Below are 25,907 nucleotides of genomic sequence, written 5' to 3' on the forward strand. Positions count from 1 at the left end.
TCCTCATGCTGCTCTATGTATTTGAATTATCTCTGAATGAGCTTGCAGCACTACCAATACTTTCAGAAGTGGGCAAGCATATATATTTGACAGTTCAGATTGGGTCTAAATCTTCATGCCCAATTAAACATTAGTATATGCCGTTAGGTAATTGGACATCACCAAACACATTCAACATAACTAATATGTGAAAATCTATTGCAAGTTTATTTGTGGCTTCTCTTTTTCAGATATTTAAAGTATACACTGGATCAGTATGTGGAAAATGACTACACAATTGTCTACTTTCACTATGGTCTGAACAGTCAGAATAAACCTTCCCTGAGCTGGTTGCAAAGTGCCTACAAGGAATTTGACAGGAAGTAGGTTTTCTTAATCCTGGTAAAGTCATTGTTCTCAAAGCACAGTTCAGCCAAAAAGAACTTTCCATTCAGAATTGATCACATGTGAATCCTTTCATTCATTTAACTTGAACAAGACTGATTTTTATTGTCACAGTAACCTTGTTACCACAGTAACCTTCCAAGGAAATGCAAAATCAGAAAAATAATGAGTGAGCCTCACAGCTGTGTAGTTTAGAAACTTAATCCAGATACAGCAAATAGCCACACGGCAATTTCTCTAGTTTGTCAAAGAGACAAACTTTGGCTCATAAGAGTTAATAGAAGAAGGAGAAAGCTCAACATATACCTATCTTTTAAAAGGATTGTTTTAAAATAAGTCGTAATTCTATTTTGTATGTTCTGGAAACTTGAAACTGTTACTGAAATTGTTTCTGGGATACGGTGTAGAAAACTGATCCAGATAAAACCAAATGCTATCTGGAAAATGGATTAGAAACAGAACTGCCAGATTAAACTGCCAGATTAAACTGGAGAAAAGTGCCTTTTTTTTCATAATGTGTAATACCGAAGGGTTTTCTTGTCCAATATATATACCCAATGCTCCAGATGAAGTGACATGTGTGGCTGCACTGGTTCTAGTATGTGGTGACCATGTCTGATTTTACTTTATTGTTAGAAATATGCTGCATTTACAAGGCTATAACCAGCATTGCAAGGAGGGGGGGGGGGCAGTCTTTGGCTTCTTTGAATTGATGTGATAGCAGCATGAGGTGTTGAATGGTGATGCATTAACATTCGGAAGAAATCCTTCTTTTCATCTCCTTTCTGGTAAACAAAAAGATGACTGTATATTCCAGGCCAAGGGGTCAAAATCAAGGAAAGATTATATCAGCTTCACAGATGGAATCCCCAGCAGCTTCAGCATGGAAAGTATAGTGCAACGTTAACATCTTCAGATTTTCTATATAATGTTAGCAAAAAGAAGGGCTAGAAGTCTTGGAATCGTTTGCAGAAAATTGCAACATCTTTCTTACTTTGCTGGGTGAGATACCATCATGCTATTAATATATCTATCCTGAACTTTTCTCCTGCCACTGGTAATTAATTTATTCAGAGACTGCTCTGATTTAGCTGTTCTGGAGATGATGCCAAGCAAGTCATGTTCTAGAACTGCCTAATGTGAGTGACTTGGAAGAACAAGGAACATAAAAAGACTTGTAAGAATAAGATACATTCCCGGATTTGTTACCCCTCTTCCTTTGGGTTAATCTATGCAGGCAGTCCTCAAGTTATGAACAAGATACGTTTCTGTTCAATTTATATGTAAGTCGGAACAGGTACAGTTTTAAAGTGTAACTCCAGCAATATATATATATGGATAGCATAGGGAAGGGTTAACACCCCTGTGATGTTTGTTTTGTGGTTTGTACCCTGATTCAGAAGATTTCACCTCACTTTTTGTCCCTGTGATAGTTGGATTTTGAAAAAAGTGGCTTGTTGTGGAAACAAGGATTGGTTATAAGGCTTCAGTGGAGACAACTTTTCCCCCAGGATAACTTTTTCAGGAGTGAATTTCCCTTCCAAAGGAAGATTTCTCTCACTTCATGTTGTCTCACCCTTGTTCTTAACTATGAGTCATTTGTAAGTCAGATATTTTAACTTGTATCCAGAATATGCTACATCATCATCATCATCAATATCCTGGTTTTTCTCTCTAAAAAATAGACTCAAAGCGTCTCAGAATAAAACTAATGCAATACAAATAAAACCTAAAAATATATGAACATTAAAATGGAATTAAACATAAATAGTATTACAAATAAACAGTTGAACCCCTTAAAACAAATCAAAAACCCATTCATAGCTAAAACCACAACACCCCCTGACTTGGTATTTAAAAACGCCTTCTTTAAAACCCTGCATGCATGAAAAGATTTCAGCCTGCCACTGGAATGAAAGCAGGCAGGGAGGTAAATTCTACTAAGTCCACACTATCTATATATATATATATAGATACTCTGTGCATAATGAGTACCTTAAAAACAAAAGAACCAATGAACGAAATCACACCAAATTTGGCAACAAAACGTCTCACTACACGAGTGACCATCACTCAAAAAATTATGATTTTGTCATTTGGGAGTTGTAGTTGCTGGGATTTATTGTTCACCTACAATCAAGGAGCACTCTGAACTCCATTAACGGTGGAATTGAACCAAACTTGGCACACAGAACTCCCATGACCAAGAGAAAATACTGGAAGGGTTTGGTGGGCATTGGCCTTGAGTTTGGGAGTTGTAGTTCACTTACATCCAGAGAGCACTGTGGTCTCAAACAATACGCCCAAATATGAATACAGATGGAGTTTGGGGGAAATAGACCTTGACATTTGGGAGTTGTAGTCACTGGGATTCATAGTTCACCTACAATCAAAGAGCATTCTGAACCCACAAATGACAGAATCAGGACAAACTTCCCACACAGCACCCCCATGACCTACAGAAAATACTTAAGGACATCCAGTCCAACTCCCTTCATCAGGGCAAGAAAACGTAATTAAAGTCCTCCTGATAAAGAGCCATCCAGCCATAGAGATGGATGGATGGATAGATGGATAGATAGATAGATAGATAGATAGATATAGTATCATAGATTTGAAAGAAGGGCAATGATATGTTGCATGTTCCAGGGTGGGCAAACCAGACACTCTCCATATCAACACCTACAAACAAACAGCAAGAAATACTGTTTACCCACAAGCATAAAGAAATTATATATATTAGAAACCAACACTTTCTCATTACTTTATTTTACAGATCAACAGACTGGGCCACAGCAACGTGTGGCAGGGGACAGCTAGTACTATATATTAATGAACATATCACACATGCACCAACGCATCACCACAAGAATAATATTTTTAAATGCATAAAATGCAGTTACATTGGGGCTCAATTCCTCATATTGAAATACAGTTACTAAAATAAAATGCATATTTGTGTAACACATTTAAGCCCAATTTTAAAATTAAAATTATTTTTAAAATCTGAACAGTAGTACTGTTGTAATAAAAGTAATTATCTCAGGACAAAAACTGCAAAAACAAAAGGCTAAGCATTGAATAAAATGTCCAGAACCATTTAGTTGAATGTGGCTGAATACTATGCAGCCCTTTGGGCAGTCTGTTGTGTCCATTGGGAACTCTCCCAGAAAGGCAGTTGGACATACCATCATAGCTCACCAAAACTGTCTGCAGCAGTAGATCTCCAGAACAATGAAGGAGCCAAAGATCTAGTGGTGTGAACTTCTGGGCTTTGAAACTTACTCATCCATCGAGTAGAAGTTGCATAAGTAATGTAATGATGTGGTTGAGAAACCGAACTATACATTAGGAAGCCCCCACTTTCTCTTTTGTTTGTCTTGGGATTTCTGCTGCTATCTATTCCTCCTAAGGGCCAGAATATCAAGGCAGAAAATGCCACAATATCTGCTTTGAACTGGGTTATCTGAGTCCACACTGTTATATATTTCGGTTTAAAGCAGAAAATGTAGGATTTTATTCAGCTGTGTGGAAGAGGCCATAGTCTATGTGTGAAAGTATAATCATTTTAATTGCTTAAAGCACCTCAGTTACATTATCTTAATATTGTTCCAACAATTGTGTAAATTCAGTGTTATAGGAATAACAATACTGGCTTATATCTGAATTTGTGACTCAGTGCATTTGCATGGCCGATAGGAGAATCAAATTCTAGTCTCCAGAGTCCTAGTCCCACTGTCAAACCAGTACACCATGCTGGCTCTCTCCCAAATACTGCGAATTTCTCCCAAATGATGTGACTATATCCCAAATAAGACATATTGTTGGTTAATCAAGAAAATGTATTAAATGACCTATTTACAACATTCAGACTGTACAGTGATTCGATATCTGTTTGAAAAAATCCCTTTAGAGCTACAAAGCAAAGTATTAGAAAACAAATACCTCAAGACAGATTCGAAAACGTTCCTTCATTTTTGAAGCAGAAAATAATGAAATAATAATTTCTTGTCCTTGGTTTCTAAAGGTTTCCAAAGTCTTTTTCTCTTTTTTACTTTCTCTATTTCCCACACTCTTTCTGTCATTTAGAGATTTTCCTCCCATCATTATTATATACCCACAGAACAATTCAGATAGTTGTTTGTAATATAATAGGCGTATAATCTTTGTCGACTTCAGTTCCATCAGAACTGACCATTTCCTCCTTTCATTTTACATTCAATTTCCTAGGAACTAGATGTACTTGAAAGGAATACTATATTATGTTTCAGTAATAAAAACTTTATTCATTCAATTGCAGCTCCTCTGCACTGCAGCATGTAGCATTCAATTTAACAATTTAATTTTCTTTTCTTCAGGTATAAGAAAAATCTGAAAGCAGTCTATATTGTACATCCAACCAATTTCATAAAAATCATTTGGAACATCTTTAAACCTCTAATCAGGTACATAGTGATATGCGGAAAACAATTTTGTGTTGCGCTGAAGGGCAGTTTATAGCTTTCTTTCTTTTTTGTTGTGAAACGGATTTTTAGAAACATCTGCATTACAGAAGATGCAAGATAAAACCATGATAATTACATTTTCTTTTTCTTTCTTCTTTTGCCTTTTGTTCTCTTCTGAGTTCTAACTCAACCCAATAATGACAAACAAGATTTTTTTGGCTGCATTACCTGATATTCCCTATTCCTGAGTATACTTGCTTGAGAGTCAATCTTGCTTTACTTTTGTGGAGTTGTTCTTAAGATTGCAGTCATAGAACACAAAGTCGTCTAAGCAGGCTCCATGCCCATTCTGTACTGAGACCTGGTTGACTAAGAGACTGAAGTGTGTGATAGGGAATCTCTGAGCCACTGTTCGGCCTGCAGAAGAGAAGGTTGAGAGAAAGAGCCAGGCTTCCTTTATGTTGCCTTGGAGACTAGGACTCGAAGCCATAGGTTCAAATGACAGGATAGGAGATTCCACCTGAACATTAGGAAGAGCTTCCTGACTGTAAGAGCTGTTCAACAGTAGAACTCTCTGCCTTGGGGTGTAGTGGAAGCTCCTTCCTTGGAGGCTTTTAAATTGAGACTGAATGGCAATCTGTCAGGGATACTTTGATTGTTTGTGAAAAGGGGTTGGACTGGATGGATCAGGTATTCCCTTCTAAGTCTAGGATTCTATGTACTGGGCAATACTAGGCAATTATTTGGAAGTGAACAGAAAAGTTCTAGGTTGTATTAATCATTGGGTTGTTGTAGGTTTTTCAGGCTATATGGCCATGTTCTGGAGGCATTCTCTCCTGATGTTTCGCCTGCATCTATGGCAAGCATCCTCAGAGGTAGTAAGGTCTGTTGGAACTAGGAAAATGGGTTTATATATCTGTGGAATGACCAAGGTGGGACAAAGAACTCTTGTCTGCTGGAGCTAGGTGTGAATGTTTCAACTGACGACCTTGATTAGCATTTGATGGTCTGGCAGTGCCTGGGGCAATCTTTTGTTGAGAGGTGATTAGATGTCCCTGAGTGTTTTCCCTCTGTTGTTTTGCTGTTGTAATTTTAGAGGTTTTTTTTTAATACTGGTAGCCAGATTTTGTTCATTTTCATGGTTTCCTCCTTTCTGCTGAAATTGTCCACAAGCTTGCGGATTTCAATGGCTTCTCTGTGTAGTCTGACGTGGTTGTGAGAGTGGTCCAGCATTTCTGTGTTCTCAAATAATATGCTGTGTCCAGGTTGGTTCATCAGGTGCTCTGCTATGGCTACCAGTATTAAAAAACTCAAAAAAAACTCTAAAAGAGTTCTTTGTCCCACCCTGATCATTCCACAGATATATAAACCCATTTGCCTAGTTCCAACAGACCTCACTACCTCTGAGGATGCTTGCCATAGATGCAGGTGAAACGTCAGGAGAAATGCCTCTAGAACATGGCCATATAGCTCGAAAAAACCTACAACAACCCGGTGATTCTGGCCTTGAAAGACTTCGACAATGTATTAATCATGTTTAAAAGTTCTCTAAAGCCACTGCTTGAATGTGTATAATATCCTGATTTGAGGGGGAACACCTTGTTAGCTGTCATAAATGCTTAACTGAACATAGAAGAGTGTGCTGGAAAACCTAAATGGATTTATACGTCAAGTGTGTTAGTTCTGGAAAAGTGTTTCTTTTCTAACAGGAACGAGTTTTTCTGGTTAATCAGTTATTTCCAATTAAAGAATGGAATTTACCTACTTTCATCGCAGTCTTCCACTAGAGGGAGCCTATTCATATACAGTTAGGTTTTTCAGTGATATTCTGAATAATAAAGAGCTCTTCGATCATGCAGAAATGAGAATATTAGGTGTTGAAATTCACCATGAAAGACAAAAAAATCCCACTGACAAAATTGTAACTCCCCAAGGATTTCTTTTTACCTCTATTATTTGTACACTGAATCAGTGGTATCGGGTGTACCCTTTAAAAGGGGGAAAGAGGATTGAATTTTACTCCGAGTTTCACTCTTAAAAAGAACGGATAGTGCAACTCTTGAGTAACATCCCTCTAGTAGTAGGCAAGTGGTGAAACCATGTGGACATGGGAATAATGAGATTTCTTCCCCCTTGCAGGAAATGTTGTTGGCCATGTTTACAGGGGTGGGAGCCATTTAAATCATATTTATCATGCCATTCTTACCACCAGACACAAGAAAACAAGAACGGACCAGACAACAGGAAAGCAATTCCTAGACTGTTGTAGGAATGATAAATTGTGTCTGTGGCTGGATCCAAATTGCTATATAATGCTGTTTCAGAATGTGGCTTTGCTGCATTAAACTGGATTACATGTAGTGTAGATTTATATCATCCAGTTCAATGCAGTTAATCCACATTCTGAAACTGCATTATATGGCAGTGTAGATCCAATCTGTGAACTCTCGTCATGCATGATTTCATTCTTTCATGCAAAGCAATAAGCAAACTACTTTGCCAGCAATATTACTTTTGATGTGTTGTCGAAGGTTTTCATGACCGGAATCACTGGGTTGTTGTAGGTTTTTCCGGGCTATATGACCATGTTCTGGAGGCAATTTTTCTCCTGACGTTTCGCCTGCATCTATGGCAAGCATCCTCAGAGGTAGTGAGGTCTGTTGGAAGTAGGAAAAATGGGTTTATATATCTGGGGAATGACCAGGCTGAGACAAAGGACTTTTTTTGTCTGCTGGGGCTAGATGTGAATGTTTCAGCTGATCACCTTAATTAGCATTCAATGGCTTGGAAGTGCCCGGGGGGAATCCCTTGTTGAGAGTGATTTTATGTGCCTGTTTGTTTCCCCTCTGTTGTTTTGCTGTTGCGATTTTTGAGTTTTTTAATACTGGTAGCCAGATTTTGTTCATTTTCATGGTTTCTTCCTTTCTGTTGAAATTGTCCACATGCCTGTGGATTTCAATGGCTTCTCTGTGTAGTCTGACATGGTGGTTGTGAGAGTGGTCCAGCACTTCTGTATTCTCAAATAATATGCTGTGTCCAGGTTGGTTCATCAGGTGCTCTGCTATGGCTGATTTCTCTGGTTGGAGTAGTTTGCAGTGCCTTTCATGTTCCTTGATGCGTGTCTGGGCGCTGCGTTTGGTGGTCCCTATGTAGACTTGTCCACAGCTGCATGGTACCCGGTAGACTCCTGCAGAGGTGAGAGGATGGATCCCTCTTGTCCTTTGCTGAATGTAGCATTTGTTGGATTTTCTTGGTGGGTCTGTAAGTGGTTACTTACATATTACTTTTGCGTTGGGGCAAGGAAGCTGACTATTGGCATAAAATTTAGCTAAATATACTCTTTCCTACATTCTAATGCTTCATTAAAATAATGCTTTCGTGGAGTTCCCAAAACAATGGGCTCCATATGTATGCAGACAGCAGCTACATTCAGATAGAATGCAGTCATTTTTATTAAAATTAGATTTCAGGATGTATGGAAATGAATGTGTTTTGTGTCACAGTTGCTTCAGTCATTGCTCAATTAAATTGTATTGATATTTGGATTTTGTAATATAAAGAAGGCATTTCTGGAGATAAAAGCATGCATTTCATCCAGTCCTAAATTAGTTCTCCTGTATTTTACAGTCACAAGTTTGGGAAGAAGGTCATCTATCTGAATTATTTAAGTGACCTGAGAGACCATCTTAAATATGACCAGCTGAAAATCCCTGAAGAGGTTATTCGGTATGTAATACATTGAAAAATTGCAGTAGTGTGTTTCCTGCATAAGTGATTTTATGTGAAAAAGTTTTCCTTTATTACTTTACAGATTATAAATTTCAACCAGTTAATGTTGTGATGTGCTTGCATTTGTTTTTGCTTGCATTTCCACATCTATATTAATAACAAGGGCCAAATGCTTGCAAGTGAATAGTTGCTGTTTCCTCTGATTACTAAGTGGAGATAACGGAGGATGCTTCTCCTTGTTAGCATTTGGGCATGGGGCTTACATGGACATTTTGTAGGGCAGATTAGGTCATAGGTTTGCCTTTATTTCTCTATAGTCATAGAAAAATGGCAGAATTGCAGCCATGTGTACTTTCCCCTGTTCTTTGTAAAGATCAGAAGTATTAGTTCTAACATTCATAGGAGGTGTAAATTTTTAGAAATTAAGTGGAAGGAATAATATATAACCTGGATTTTCCAACATATACAGGTAGTTGGAGCCAGGCCTGTAGCGAGGGGGGGGGGGGGGGTTAGGGGTTCAAGCCCCCCTCCCCCAAAAATGTTTCAGATTTTTTAAAAAACCTGGTTTACTCATGAATTTTGACTGGTTAACCAAATCCCCATGCTAAGTCTATGAGATGCAAAAAATTAAGAGTCCCTCCAGAACTGCAAGCACTATCTCAGGCAAATATTGACAATTTATTCACACTGTCATTACTTGCAGCAATAGCCAATGTAGTGAAGCAACCAAGTTGGGTGTGTGTTGAATGCTCTCATTAAGGAGGCCAGACTTGGTGGAGGTGGTTGACAGGGGCGGAGCTGCAGGCTGTTTTGATGATACGTTATATTGTGAGGAACATCACATAGACTCACATAGAAGAGGGAGGAAGAAATGCAAGTGATACGTTTTGATGATATGTTATGTTCTGATATACATAAAGAAATTCTTGATCTGATTGAATAAAATTTGGGGATTCGAGCTAAAATTCTTTATGAGCTTCTGAAAAAAAATTGAATGAATTTATTTTCTTCCACTAGGCATGATGAAAAACTTCGGATTAAACAAAAGAAGAAACCACCTACCACAGTGAAGATTCCTCCACCAAGGCCCCCACTCCCGACCCAGCAGTTTGGAGTCAGCCTCCAATAGTAAGCCTCACAGTTTCAAAGCAAGACGGGTGGGCGGGGGGGGGGGGGGCGGGGTAACAATGGAGTTGCGCTGATGGAAGAGAACAGCAAAAGGGTTATGGAAGAATACTACAATATGTCAGCTAACAGAATACCTTATGCACAGACCTGGAAAAGTAATTTTATTTGAGAAATTGATTACTCAAGCTTAATGATTTATCTGAAATAGATACCCTTCCTGTTCTGATTAAAGAAAAAATTATCGTATATACTCGAGTATAAGCTGACCCGAATATAAGCTGAGGCATCTAATTTTACCATTAAAAACTAGGAAAATGGATTGACTCAAATATAAGCCGAGGTTGGGAAATGCAGCAGCTACTGGTAAATTTCAAAATAAAAATAGATACCAATAAAATTATATTAATTTAGGCATCAGTAGGTTAAATGTTTTTGAATATTTACATAAAACTGTAATTCAAGATAAGACTGTCCAACTCTGATTAAACCATTATTCTAACCTTCTTCAATGTAAATATGCTTACATGTCCTCCAATAATAATAAATAGAGTAAAATAACAATAATAATAGAGTAAAGTAATGGAATGTAATAATAACAGTAATAACAGTAAAATAATAAATGTAATAATAACAACAATAATAAAATAATAAATGTAATAATAATAATAATAATAATAATAATAACAATAACAAAGTAAGATAATAAATAATATTGACTCGAGTATAAACCGGGGGAGACTTTTTCAGCCTAAAAAAAGTACTGAAAAACTAGGCTTATACTCTATTATATTATAACTTTTATTTGTACCCCGCTAGCATCTAGTATATACAGTATTACATATTTATTCAATTATAAGACGCTATTGATTGTAAGACATACTCTTTCATTACCACCAGCAGCAGCAAAAAAATACCTATGATTTTAAGACACACCCCATTTTTAGAGATATTTATATAGGGAAAAATGTGACATAATTGAAGAAACACATTAGTATAACTTAAATACATATATGAAGTGTAATTCACTGATAAAATAGGGAGAGGTAGAATTAAAGAGTTAAATTACTTGGAAGTAATCTTTGCTGTGTGCCTTTCTTTTATTTTTAATAGTATATAGAGATATGTGTTGTAAGTTTTCTGTTAAACTTTTGTATTGTGTAGTTTGTGTTTGTTCCATGTTACTCAATTTGTATTTTATATAGTTCTTTAAAAATTATTACCTCTAATAAAACCTTCATAGTGACTCTTTGAATCCAAAAAATAAAACTTACATCAAATTGTGTCTCTCTAGTTCAACCACTGCTCTGCAACACGAGCAATGCAGCCCATGTTCAAATTTCCATTGGCCCACAGCCTCTGCCACAAAATCAACAATAACCAGCCCACCAGCACTATTGACCACAATATAAAATACATGTGTACAAAAAGCTATTTTATATTTCACCAGAAGATCAGTAGACCTGTAGCCACAGTCTTGCCATGTTGCCCTTATTTGATCCTTTCCAGCCCATTTCTAAAATGACGACTAACTAAAAAAGGAAAGTTGACATCAAGGGCCGCCACTTCTAGGAGAAGAGGAAATTGCAGTATTTTTTCACTAAAATATGAGAGTGCCTGCCTAATTTGCAAAGAGACTGTGGCTGTTTTCAAGGAATTCAGTGTCAAGAAGCACTACCAAATGAAATATGCTAACTGTGACAAGCAAATTGGAAATTGAAGCAACTGGAAGCTTCTTTTTTCTCTTTTTTTGTGTTAAGAGTGACTTGAGAAACTGCAAGTCGCTTCTGATGTGAAAGAAGCTTGTTCATCATCTGGCCGTCTGCAAGGACGTTGCTCAGGTGACGCCCAGATGCTTTACTATCCTTGTGGAAGGCTTCTCTCATGTCCCTGCATGGAGAACTGGAGCTGACAGAGAAAGCTCAACCCGCTCTCCCCGGATTCAATCCATTGACCTCTTGGTCAGCAGTCCTGCCAGCACAAGGGTTTAAACCACTGCATCACCAGGGGTTCCTAACTGGAAGCTGTTTTAATGGCACAGCAGCCCTTTTCATAAAAACCAGTGAGTCAAATGAAAATGCCACAAAGGTGAGCTACCGTGGTGGCAACTCTGATTGCCAAGTACTGCAAAGCTTTTACTGAGGGTGAATTTATTAAAGACTGCATGATGAAAATGGTGGAGCAAGAGTTTGCCAGTGTTTGCCTGGCTCGTAACATTGTGGTACAAAGAATTGAAGACATTTCATCTGATATTAAGAGACAGAGGCAAAAGGAGTGGAGTTTGACTTTTTTTTTTTTTGTTAGCCTGTGATGAAAGCACAGATGCACCTGACACCGCTCAGTTACTGAGTCATTTCATTGTTCTTCAGGCTCTGGAGGACAAGAGCTGCTTGACCACCAGAGTCTTAAGGACCAAACAAGAGGAACAGATTTATTTGTTTCTGTTTGTTCCACCGTAGATGACATGAAACTACAGTGGAATAAAGTCCATAAGGATTTATCTACTGAGAAACACTTGATGTTGCCATGGATGATTAGCCCAGTTTCTCATTTCATGGTGACCTAAATGCACCCCAAACTCTCCTATTATGAACCATTACAAAGCTTAAGATCATCAGGAGAGGCCCTGCTCTCAATCCCACCACTCTCGCAAATGTGGTTGGTGGAGACGAGAGACAGGGCCTTCTTGGCAGTGGCCCCCCATCTGTGGAACTCTCTCCCTAAAGATATCAGGTTGGCCACCTCCCTCTTGTCCTTTAGAAGACACCTGAAGACCTGGCTCTGGGGCCAAGCGTTCGACTAGAGGCCAGCAGCAATAGAAAAGGGAAATTTGAATTTTGCGACATGGATTCTCCCAGCTCAGCTTGGTTTTACTGGCACGTTAATCTATTAATTTATTGTTAAATTTTACTGATGATGCTGTGCAATGTTTTAAAATGGTTTTATTGTGAATTGTAATTTTTATGGTATTTATGCTGTTAGCATCCTCTGATGCTCATGTGAGGCCGTGCTGAGTCCCCCTTATGGGGAGAAGGGCGGGATATAAATATATGAAATAAATAAATAAATATTACTGCATATTCAAAGTGTTTTCCCCAGAAGCTTATTCATCATCCGAGCCTTCTCTAGACCTCAAGATCCAGTGGTGCTGGATTTACCTATGGATACTAGAAATGGGATTTTTTCTGTGAGCAGACCTGAAAATATGAATAGCCAGAACTGGAAAAGATGGTGCTTGGAGGTGCCTACGTTTCCTGACGTAGCCAGTCAGTTGATGAATGTTCAAGGATGATATGGATGAAAAATAAGATGGTGTGCTGTGGTAGTCTAAATCCAATCTCTTTTACTTTTCTCAACAGCCTCTCACTTAAGAACAAAGGTGAAGTAATTCCACCAGTAATGAAGCACACAGTAGCTTATTTGAAGCAAAAAGGTAAGATTTGACTTCAATTTCAAATAAATGACACAGTCTTAGTTTCAGGATAGAGTAGCACGACTGTGTATGTGGAAACAAATTTCAGCCTTCATATTGGATGTGAAACAACAGAGATCCTACTACTCCACACCAGGTAGCTGTAGACAGCGTGGATTTTTATTTTTTTAAAACTACTACAAGTAGTTTGTGTCCTACTTTTCAAGGAGAGACAGGTGAAAAAAACAAAACGGAAGACCTGATGAGACCCTGTCCATAGCTGAATTAGGCCTTAGCATGAAGCATGGAAGGTAAATAGCTGTTGGGCTTTCTAACAGCCAATGCAGGCATGCTGAGCCATCTGTTCCTCGGTCCTATGTGCACTTCTGGTACCTCAGACTTGTGTCACTTGTTTGGAAGCACTCTCATGACTAGATAGTCCCAACTGTTAACCACATCTGAGACAACCCCACAGGAGCTGATTTTAGAAGTCATGAAAGGACAGCAAGTTGTTAATCAATGCATGTATCATCACATTTTAATTGCCAGATTAGGAAATTGTGGGATTATCTGCCTTAGAAAACTTAACAAATTCAGCAACTTTGGCTACTGTATACTATTGTACATAAGAGTGGGAGATTTCATGTAATAAAAAGTCTGGGGTTCATCATATGCAAAATTAGTGTGCTGCAGAGAAATCTGGACACTCACTCACTGGTTTGGTAGCTTTGCATCTCTCATTGAACATCAAGAAAACACTCCATTTTCCATTCAAGATGAGAACAAAGTATGGAAAACGGTGATCGGGCAAACCAACGTGTTCTACCAGCAGGCATAAACCAATCACTCTGCAACATGAGCAATGCAGCTTAATGGTGTAATGTTAGAAAATGTTGAACATTTCTACTACCTAGATAGTCATCTCTCCACAAAAGTCAACATTGATGCTGAAATACAACATTGGCTGAGCTCTGTGAGTGCATTTTTTTAATGAAGCAGTGAGTGTTTGAGGATTGGGACATTTGTAGAGATACTAAAATGCTTGTTTATAAAACTGTTGTCCTTCCAACTCTGCAAAATAATGACATCTACAAATAGCATTCTCAAGTTCTGGAAATATTTCATCAGCATTGCCTTCAAAAAATCCTGCAAATCTCTTGGGAAGACAGGTGGACGGACTTCAGCATTTTGGAAGAAGCAGAGACCACAGTATTGAAGCGATGATCCTCTGCCATTAATTTCGCTGGACTGGACACATTGTCTGAATCCCCGATCACCGTTTTCCATACTTTGTTCTAATCTTGAATGGAAAATGGAGTGTCAGTGGACAACGAAAGAGATTTAAAGATGGGCTTAAAGCTAACATGAAAAAAATGTATAAACACCGAGAACAGGAAAGCCCTGGTCTTCAAACATTGTACTAGAGGCTAGCTTTTATCAGCAGTGCTTGGATTTTGAAGAGGCACGAATAAAGGGCAGAAGGGAGAAATGTGCCAAGAGGAAGGTGTGTCAAGTGAACCCTTGTTGGGACCACCTTCCATCTGGAAATCTATGTCCTCATTGTGAAAGATCATGCAGATCCAGAATAGGTCTCTACAGTCACTTACAGACCCACCACAAAGATTCTATCCTTGGAAGACAATCATACTTGGTAACGATTGATCAGGTACGATGCGTTTTGCATGGCTGAATTTGAGTAAGAGTTGGTTTCAGACAATCCTATCAGTGCTTTCTGAGTCCCTACTGCTCCATGCTTTGTTGATTGTATTGTGCTGCGAGGTGAGGGGTTGAGAGACTGACTGCTGATTATATGAAACAGCTATTAAATATAGCTGTAAATAGAAAAGCCAGATAAATGTTGAAATTAACAAGATTCTGTAGTGCAAAACAGCTGAGAAAAGTTGTGGAAATTCTGGAGTTAGGAAAGTTTTTTGGGTTGACAAGTTAACAGAATTAGGCTAATTGGGTTAAAACAGCTGTTGCATTTACAACTGTAAATAGTTCAGTGCAATATGAGATGAAGAGCTATTGTAACACATTAAAATGGTAGTACATGTACAAGTTCCAGTACTCAGTGTAGGCCTGGTATTTACACTCATCTGCTTCAACATAATGTTATGCACCAGTGTGCACACAGTGATGTTTTGCTTTAAGGTCAGAAAATGGCAAGTGAACTTCACAAAGTGTTTCATTGATTTTTAAGAACGTCCAGTAAAAATCAATGGGAATATTTGCCTTTAGAATAGAAATGTGTGACTTCCTCCCACTAATGCTCATTTAAAAAAATGCTTATGTCCTTTTTTCTTTTTTTAGAATATCACCAAGTAGCCAATCCTTGCCTACTCTCCTAATGCTCTCTCTCTCCCCCCCTCTTGCTCTCAAATATCACTATTATAGCCAACAATTTCAAGACAGTGCACAGTAAAATCAATTTGGAACAGTTCAAAATTAGAATACCTTTAAACGTTAAATGGTTTAGCGTTCTAATGATCTTTTAAAAGTATTTTTAAATTTAACAGACAACTTAAAACTGGTAAAAACAACACAAAAGAGCCGGTGTGGTTGAGCATTGGACTAAGCATTGGACGAAGACTAGGATTTAAATCTCTGCTTGACCATCAAAAACCACTGGGTGACCTTGGGCAAGTCATACTCTCTCAGTCTCAGAGGAAGGCAAACACAACCCCTTTTGTACAAATTGGGTTGTGTACAAGTTGGAGAATACTTGTACAACAGTACAAAATCATGTAAATCATACTGCATTCTCAAATTGGATTAAATGAATTAACCTTAGAAGTTTTTTTTAAAAAAAATACTGTCTAAAGAATGGGTACAAGACAAGGGTGCCCATTATCCCCACTGTTATTCATCTTGGCATTTGAAGTGGTTATTAAAGAAGATAAGGAGGGAAAAAAATTAAAGGGCTGAAAATTAAGACTGAAATATTCAGACTAGGAGCATTTGCAGATGATCTAATGGTTGTAACAGATGATCTGATAGAGAATTTACTATATACATTAGAAGAAAAGTCAGGAGAGAATGCTATGATTAGATGGCTATACAGACTGAAAAACTCACAGCAACCCAGTGATTCCTGCCATGAAAGCCTTCAACAACATACATTAGAAGAATTTTGAAAAATAGCAGGTTTTAAAATAAACAAACAAAAAAATTATAAATAAATTAAAGTTGACACTTTTGGGAAGAATATCAGCTACCAAAATTAATATGCTATTTAAAATGTTATTTATTTTTCAGAATATTTCTATTATAATTAATGATGCAACTTTTAAACAATGGGAAAAGGTTTAAAGAAATACATATAGCAAAGCAAGAAACCTAGAATTAAAACTAAGATTTTGAATGAAAGTGTATAATGTTAAGAAATGTGAGACTGTAAAAATTAGAAGTTCATGATCTGTGTTTTGGATGGTGCGCCTATATATGGTATCAATAAGCAAAAGTACATGCAGACTCCAATCACCATTTTATTAGGTGAACCATACTAAGGACATGGAATAAGTAAAAAAGTGAAATTATGTCCCAAAATGATCAATTTCATGATCAATTTCAACGGGAGAAGCATTTTGCAAATTAGATAAGAAGAAAGGAGAAATATAAAATACTACTGAAGATGGAAATGAAATTAGAAATTATAAAGGAATGCATGATTAAATTGACACAAAATGTCAGACACAGCATAGATAAATGGGGAAAAATGTGGACTGTTGGCTTCAAGATTTTTTTTATAAAATGATGAACAAGTGGTACCTGACACCAGCAAAACTTGCTAAAATGTATAAGGGAAGAAACAAAATGTGTTGGAAATGTTAGAAACAAGAAGGAACTTTCTTCCATATGTGGTGGCCCTGTTAAAAAAGCATGGAAATTATGGGGCAAGGTACAAAAAACACTGCAGGAAATTTTCGAAGCCTGAATTCTTTTTATTGGGAATGCCAAATAAACAAACAAAAATCATTGAACTATAAAGTACCGCACTACATTATAATTGCAACACAGATCTATATGTACAACATTGGAAGACGCCAGACCTTCCGACAATACAAGTTTTTAGAATAGTGGGAATGAATAAAGAAATGAAAAAAGAAAGCACACAATCAAACTTTATTAAAGACCGGGAGTCATTTTTAAATTCTGTAAAAAAAAAAAAAAAAGATAGAGGGAAAGTTTTTTTTTGTAGGAGTCTTCATAATTTAATCTGTCAGAATCTTTGCATTGAATATTGAATAATAACTATCATGCTAGATTGTACATGACTTTCTCTAACATAAAGGACGATAAGTTACTACAACAGGAAGAGTGGAAGGAGGGATTGGCATCATTAAGTACAATCATTGCATATAGCTGTTAGAAAATATTGCACTGGTTTATGTATCTATACATGTATATAGATTTATTTATTCTCCTCCTCTCTTTGCGACTTGAGGCAGAGTACAACATAGTTAAAACATTGAAGTAAAACAAAGCACTATTAAAATACATATAACAAATACACACAGGTAAATGCAGCTTAATAAAGTACAGGTTAAAATTGACAAATTAAATTTAAAATAATTTATTATACATAAATAATACCAGTTGCACATCTTACTTTCTTTTCATAACACCAGAGGTCGTCTGCAGACCACCCTCTGTGAAGTTCTCTCATTTCCTTGGCACACGTGAAGTACTATTTTCTTATATAACACCACATGCACTTCTAGTTGCCATTATAGGCTGGATTTGGCTTATATCTATTGGGTTTTTTCTCTCTTTTGTGTATTTATTTATTTATTTATTTATTTAAAAGTTTTGTATACCGACCTTCTCACCTATCTTGAGGGATTCAGACCAGTTTCCAACTATAATATCACATACAATCAATAAAACATCATAATACATATTACAGTAAAACATTAAAACAGCAATTACAATCAATAACTATAATGGTCAGTCACACTAAAATCGTTGCTCATCATCCTCCATCCATATCTCAGGGTGTTGGCTCACTTGTCGAATGCCTGTCTCCATAACGAAGTCTTCACCTGTTTCCTAAATGTCAGGATAGAAGGGGCGGTTCTGATCTCCAGTGGGAGAGAGTTCCAGAGTCGAGGGGCCACCACCGAGAAGGCCCTGTCCCTCGTCCCCACCAGACGCGCTTGCAAGGCCGGTGGGACCGAGAGCAGGGCCTCTCCAGACGATCTATGTAATCTTGATGTCCTAATAATATTGATGATTATTAGCATGGATTCGCATGGATTGATGCCAAAGTTTGATACGATATCATTAAGTATTTGTTAAATAGATATTTAAAGAATGCTTTATTATTTTTATAAATAAAATAAGCTATGCCTATATTTTTGTTAAATTCATATCATGAAGAACATAGACTTTATTTGCAAGTTTTCTGTTTGGGAAGCCAGTTTTGTTGTAATATTTGGAGTACAAAAAACCTGAAAGGTTCAAACCTACTCTATAATGTATGGCTGATTAAGAATTGGAACACAGATTAGTTAAATGTACCCATCACTGAAATAATAACTCACAGTTTTCCAAACTTTATTGCAACGCATTAATGTGTCTGTGGCAGTATGTAAATGCATCGTGCAAACTTAACAAGAAATGACAAAAATCTTGGAAATGTAGGTTGTCTTACAAATCATATATTTAAAAAAAAAATGAAAGGATTTTATAAGATATGTTGTGTCCATATACATTTTGTTACAATTTAGGTGTGTGTGTTTATCTTATAAGGAGTCAGTTTAGCTCTTGGTTTGCTAGGAAAACTGAATTAATGTGTTTCAATATGATGCATGTTTGAAAAGCATGTCACCAACATGAAATATTTGGAATGCTCTGGTCTACTCCAAGATTGGACATATTTCATGCTGATACTAAAATCATAGGTTTTAACTGTATTTCATATGTCTGCAACTATACTTAAACACTGCTGTGTCATCAAGATTGGCATAAATTTAGCAGTGTCAACATTTGATGTTACAGAATAGCTAGAATGAGAAAGATGTGAATCGCAAACTTTAATTTGAGACAAGCACAGCTGGTGTCTGTAATTCAGATTAATGTCTTCAATTAACACATGCTGCAAGTCAATAAACTAAAGCATACGGGAGGAATCCAAAAGAAAACCTAAGCCTGTAAAAGGAAATATTTATTATAAAGCACTTTGCACAAGGAAAACCCCATTCGAAAGATCATTTACAGTTAAATAAATCTCCATAAACCAAATGATTAACCGTTTGGGAATCTGTCCAGCATTAAAACCAAAGAAACAAATGTGAAAATAAGGGCAAACACTGTGAAGACGACATATTGACACAGGTCACAATTTATCAATATAACTTTTATTTTAAAAAGTTAGGCAGGTTGGAACCTGGATAACAAAAACTGAACACTGTCTCATGTATTTTTTAAAATTGCTCTTTAAGCAGCCTGTTCAGGCACAGTTTGTTGGATGTAAAAATAGCCAGTCCGAGGAAGATTCACAAATGAGCTGGGGACTTTTATCCTGTAGAAGAGTAGGTTGAGAGGAGATATGTTCACCATGTTTAAATATTTGAAAGGATGTCCTAAGGAAGAGGGAGCAGCTTTATTTTCTGCTTCCCTGGAAACTAGGGGCCCGTCCACACAGCCCTATATCCCAGAATATCAAGACAGAAAATCCCACTTTATCTGAGTGTGGACTCAGACAACCCAGTTCAAGACAGATATTGTGGGATTTTCTGCCTTGATATTCTGGAATTTAGGGCAGTCTGGAAGGGCCCTAGGATTCAATAGAGCAATGGGTTCAAATGACAGGAAAGGAGATTTCGTCTGAACATTAGGAAAAACTTCCTAACTTTGAGAGCTATTCAGTGGAACTCTGCCTCGGAGTGTTGAAACTCCTTCCTTGGAGGATTTTAACAGAGACTAGATGGCCATCTGTCACGGGTACTTTTAGTGCTTTTCCTGCATAGCAGGAGTTTGGACTGAATAACCCTTGTGGTCTCTTCCAACTCTATGATCCTAAATCTGAGTTCACAGTTCCAGTATTCTATTGTTCACATGAGTGAATTGTTTCCATAAATGGTTTCATTGAACATATAGAATAATCATAGAATAATTGAGTTGGAAGAGACCACACGGCCATCTAGTCCAATCTCCTGCCATGCAGGAAATGATGTGGTTTCTATCTCTTTAAGAACCGATAAAAATTATCGCATTCTCAAGGCCTGCTCAAAGACCTGTGAATTATTTTGTGCAGATTAGCGTAAATATGCCTAGTGCTACTGCTGTGCAGAAATAGTAAGTTATTCCACTCTTTCCCAGATAAAGCTGGCCCTCCTGGACCACAATGCATGACAGAAGCTCCGCTGAAAGTGCACACTCTTGTTCTCCTAAAAATAACTTGGAGGTAATACCTATGTTTGTGGGCCTGCTGAGCCAGTTGAGCCAGATATTTCTACTTTATGGCATCCGAGACTTCAGTTTTCAAGGGTCTAAACCAGTCCACAGATATGGGTTAAAGGAATCCCATTAATATTTTATTCTTCCTTCATAGGGCTCAAAGCAGAAGGGCTGTTTAGAAGATCAGCTAGCTTACAAAGTATTAAAGAAATCCAGAAACTTTATAATCTGGGTAAGTTCTCATTCTGCTTTATGATCACCACTTATTACACATGTGGGAGTTCTGCCCCTTTTTGGACAGAACCTTCTAGGGCAATGGTTCTCAACCTTCCTAATGCTGTGACCCCTGAATAAAGTTCCTCATGTTGTGGTGACCCCCAATTATAAAATTATTTTTGTTGCTACTTCATAACTGCAATTTTGCAACTGTCATGAATCATAATGTAAATATCTGATAGGCAGGCTGCATTTTATTTACTGGACCAAATTTGACACAAATACCCGATACGTCGAAATTTGAATACTGGTGGGGTGTTGATTTTGTCATTTGGGAGTTGTAGTTGCTGCGATTTGTAGTTCACTTACAATCAAAGAGCATTCCGAACTCCACCAATGATGGAATTGAACCAAGCTTCCCACACAGGACCCCCATGACCAACAGAAAATACAGGCAGTGTTTGGTGGACACTGACCTTGAGTTTTGAAGTCATAGGGTTGTGGGGTCATAGGGTGTGGGGTCATAGGGGTGTTCACCTACTTCCAGAGAGCACTGTGGACTCAAATAATGATGGATCTGGACCAAACTTGGCATGAATACTCCATTTGCCCAAATATGAACACTGGTGGAGTTTGGGGGAAATAGACCTTGACATGTGGGAGTTGTCGTTGCTGGGATTTATAGTTCACCTACAATCAAAGAGCATTCTGAACTCCATCAATGATAGAATTGGGCCAAAATTCCCACACACCTATGACGAACAGAAAATACTATGTTTTCTGATGGTCTTTGGCGACCCTTCCGACACCCCTCTCACGACCCTCTCGGGTACCAACCCCCCAGGTTGAGAAACACTGTTCTAGGGAGTCTTCCACCTCCTGAGTTCTTTTGTCTGCTGCAGGACAATGCTATTCAAAGTGGTGGTCCATGGGTCATGCCAGGCTGCAGCCTGTTGGTTGCCCATCCCCAAAAGGCTCCTAAGAAAGAAAGAAATATGTGAAGCCAGTGGGGAGAGGGATGTGCTAACTTAAGAAGCATGGCTCCAGGAAATCTTCACTAGACAGAGCAAAGTATCCTTTGATTTATTTTCTCTTATCGATACATAAACAAAGCCACAAAATCAAGATATATGTTGTAGTGATACAAGTATATGGTCAACCAAAAGGTATAAAATCCATTTCACTATTTTTTGGAGACCCTTGGCTTCTTCATCAAGCAAAATTGGTAAAAATAAAAATCATGCAGGGGAGGATAAGTTGTGATGCTCAAAGATCTTCATTTGCTTAATATGATGTTCGTTTTCAAGCAAATTATGTGGCGTACTTTTGAAAATACTCAAAAAGAAAAGAACAAAAGATTTGCATAAAAACTCTATTAGAAACCCCTCTAGGTTTATAGTGGAATGATAATAATAATAATAATAATAATAATAATAATAATCTTTATTTGTACCCCACCACTATCTCCCCGATGGGGACTTGGCATGGCTTACATGAGGCCAAGCGCAAAACAACAATTACATAAAATAAAACCGAAAACGCAAATTTATTTATTTATTTATCGTGTCATCAGCAACCATTGTATTACAATTCTAACAGAGCAAAACAAACACACAGATTAAAAAGAAAAAGAAAAAACACACACAGATTTTGCAAATTTGGTAGTTGGTTAAATGTCCTTTGACCAGTATCTGGCCACTTGGAGTGCCTCTGGTGTTGCCGCAAGAAGGTCCTCCACTGTGCATGTGGCAGGGCTCAAGTTGCATTGCAGCAGGTGGTCTGTGGTTTGCTCTTCTCCGCACTCGCATGCAAATAATGAACAATAATAATAGAGTATAGGGAATAGGGTTGTTTGTATAAATGAATTCATATCCTGCTTGGACACTGGGAAAAAGTCAATCCACAAAACATTGGTAGTCATTTTAAATATTCTGATGAACGAGTCGCTTACTGTTTAATAAATCCCCATAATTACTGAGTTTGTTGACCTTGGATTGGGATTGTGACTTGTGTTTGTTCCTGACTAAATTCTGAAACTCCTCCTTTTGACTATAGAAAATTGGATTCAGGATTTTGGCTTTTTCTCACCCTCAACAGTTTGTGTGTGTAGGTACCCTAATACGGCTAGTCTGCAAGGATTCTAGCATTTGGGGCTTATTCCTGAATAACCTGGGACTTTGCTTTCATTCTTCTGTTGCTTCTGAAACCTATGTTTGGATAATCAGGACTTAGCAAAACACGACAATTGCTAATATCTGTTGAAGTTAGTAGCTGGAGTGAGTGGGAAAAGGCAGCCAGTGCCACATATTTTCATATGTAGAAATTATCAGTGGTATGTTATACATTCATCCAATCTTTCATATTTAGGAAAGCCTGTTAATTTTGATGAATATGGAGATATCCACATTCCTGCAGTTATCCTTAAGACTCTCCTCAGAGAACTTCCTGAGCCTTTACTGTGCTTTAATACCTATGATGAAATCCTTGGAATTACTAGTGAGTATTTTTAGTTACATGGTTCTGTTTCATCTCACATTTTACCAGTAGCCATCTCATTAACCCACATCAAAGTCTTAAGTTTGTGATTGCCATAGGTATCTGTTGAAGAGCTAAACATGGTATAATATCTCTACAAGACAGGAACTTGTTGTTTTTTAAAAAAAAAAAAAAAACAAAACCTAGATTTTAGTGAGCAATTCTAAAACTGTCATGAACCATTTGCAGATGTGGAGATGGAAGAGATGTGGCTGTAATACAGGGGTCCTCAAACTTTTTAAACAGAGGGCCAGGTCACAGTCCCTCAAACTGTTGGAGGGTCGGATTATAATTTGAAAAATCTATATAAATAAAAATGTAATGTTCGTTTGTGGGATTAACATAACTCAAAAACCGCTGGATGAATTGACACCAAATTTGGACAAAATACATCTATCAGGCCAACGAGTGACCATCACTCATAAAAACACTGAAAAACACAGTGGAAGAGACTTAAAAAGCAACCTCCCCCCCAAAAATACATTAAAATGCATGTGCAAAACCACACACATATATATACACAAACACACACATCTATGTATATACACACACAAAACACATACACAGAAAGGGGGAAAGAAGGAAGGAAAGAGAGAAGGAGGGAGAGAAGGAGGGAAGGAAAGAAAGAAGGAAAGAAAAAGGAGAGAAAAGGAAGGAGAGAAAGAGAAAAAAGAGGGAAAGAAGAGGGAAGGAGAGAAAGAAGGAAAGAAAGAAGGGTAGAGAAGGAAGGAAGGAGAGAAATAAAGAGGAAAAGAAGAAGGGAAGAAGGAGGGAAGGAAAAAAAGAAGGGTAGAGAATGAAGGAAGGAGAGAAGGAGGGAGAGAAAGCGAGAAAGAAAGAGGGAAAGAGGAAAAGAAAGAAGGGGAAGGAGAGAAAGAAAGAGGGAAAAAAGAAGGGAAAGAAGGAGGGAAGGAAAGAAAGAAGGGTAGAAAATGAAGGAGGGAGAGAAAAAGAAAGAGGGAAAGAAGAAAGGAGAGAAAGAAGGAAAGAAAGATGGGTAGAGAAGGAAGGAAAGAAGGAGAGAAGGAGGGAGAGAAAGAAAGAAAGGGAAAGAAGAAGGGGAAAAGGAGGGGAGAGAAAGAAGGAAGGAAGGAAGGAAAGAAAGAAAGAAAGAAAGAAAGAAAGAAAGAAAGAAAGAAGAGTAGAGACGGAAGGAGAGAAGGAGGGAGAGAAAGAGGGAAAGAAGGAGAAAAGGAAAGAAAGAAAGGTAGAGAAGGAAGGAGAGAAGGAAATAAAAAAGTGAAAGAGGGAAAGAAGGAGAGAAGGAACGAAAAAGAGAAAGAGGGAGGGAAGGAAGGAAAGAGACAAGGAAGGATGGAACCAAAGAGAGAACATCAGGAGAGAATGCTTCTGGAACACAGCCATACAGCCCAAAATCTACAACCCAGATGATGTCTGTGTGTGTGTGTGTGTGTGAAGGGAGGGGGTTCTTGCCCAGCAGAGGAGGAGGAGGAGGGTCTTGGCGGGTGCTTCCCTGGTGGAAGGAGACCCCTCCCTCCCTCCCTCTGCACTGACCCCCTCCCTCTGCTCCTTGCCTTGCAGGGAAGCCCATGGAGTCCCCGCCCTGACAGGCAGAGGCTTGGGAGGCGCACCATGCCCGGGACACGGCTGCTGCTCCGCCTGGCTCTGCTCTGTGGAAGCACGCAGCTTGTGGCCCCTTCCCGAAGGCCGAAGAGCCGGCTGGGCTTAGGGAGGCAGAGGACGAAGCAGCCCCGAAGCTGCTTCGCCCGCTGCCTACCCCCCCTTCTCCTGCCGTCGGGATGAGGCCAGGCCCCTTCCTGAAGGCAGAAGAGCCAGCTGGGCCCAGGGAGGCGGAGGACGAAGCGGCCCCGAAGCTGCTTCGCCTGCTGCCTCCGTCCCTTCTCCACACCCCGCGGGCCAGATAAATGCCCTCGGGGGGCCGGATCCGGCCCCCGGGCCTTAGTTTGGGGACCCCTGCTGTAATACATCCAAATGTTTCAAGGCCATTTTAATAGAACAGAGGTTGTCAATTAAATCTGCAGTATGTTCTTCTGTATTAGCAAATATTTTAAGCATAATGGAAGCGTAACAAGTCATGATGATTCTGGAGATGAAGGTATCCTAGTGCTCTCTGCCAATGCTCCTCTTTGACTACTAGGAATAAGTAACACATACTTTTTGTTCAAACAGGTGTGGAAAGTAGCTTACAAGTGACTAGATGCAAAGAAATTGTCCATAGGCTTCCTGAGCAAAATTATGCTGTTCTGAAGTTTCTAATATGTTTTCTCCATATGGTAGGTAGATATTAAATCTTCGTAGTGCTTCGTGCTTAATTCCGAAACTGTCTTGTAACTGAAATTGGTGGCAAAATGTTTGTTCTTAAAATTGAAATGAGTTGGTGGAATATTAATCAACAAATTAACGGTTTCATATTGCTGCAGCCTAATCAGTGTCAGTGCAAAGTAATAATCTCTGATAATTGTGATATATCCCATCATCATAAATTACAAAAATATTATGTAAATTCAAATACAAATCAGGTCAATCCCACAAATTACTTAAAGGGGCATTCACCTCCTTTTTTCCTTTTTAATTTTTTTTTCCAAAATTGACATTTTGACACTAACAATAACAGTGAAAACACAAATCACATTTAATGCATAGCAAGTCATCAAATTTCAAAAGCATCACTTAGA

The 25,907-nt window shown here is 38.2% G+C and overlaps 1 protein-coding gene across 3 annotated transcripts in view; it reads left to right on the plus strand.

The window, feature by feature from the left end:
• LOC132776469 (proline-rich protein 5-like) overlaps positions 1 to 25,907 on the plus strand; it is a 157,537-nt gene that overhangs the window by 124,673 nt on the left and 6,957 nt on the right. For all 3 annotated transcript variants that reach the window (XM_060778157.2, XM_067468914.1, XM_067468915.1), the window contains 8 exons: positions 231 to 362; positions 4,743 to 4,829; positions 8,457 to 8,555; positions 9,576 to 9,686; positions 13,043 to 13,116; positions 20,654 to 20,731; positions 23,083 to 23,211; positions 25,402 to 25,505. In XM_060778157.2, coding sequence (XP_060634140.2) covers positions 231 to 362; positions 4,743 to 4,829; positions 8,457 to 8,555; positions 9,576 to 9,686; positions 13,043 to 13,116; positions 20,654 to 20,731; positions 23,083 to 23,211; positions 25,402 to 25,505 — 814 coding nt within the window. The remainder of the gene's footprint in view (positions 1 to 230; positions 363 to 4,742; positions 4,830 to 8,456; positions 8,556 to 9,575; positions 9,687 to 13,042; positions 13,117 to 20,653; positions 20,732 to 23,082; positions 23,212 to 25,401; positions 25,506 to 25,907) is intronic.

This window comes from Anolis sagrei, chromosome 5 (genome assembly GCF_037176765.1).
Source record: "Anolis sagrei isolate rAnoSag1 chromosome 5, rAnoSag1.mat, whole genome shotgun sequence".
NCBI lineage: Eukaryota > Metazoa > Chordata > Lepidosauria > Squamata > Dactyloidae > Anolis > Anolis sagrei.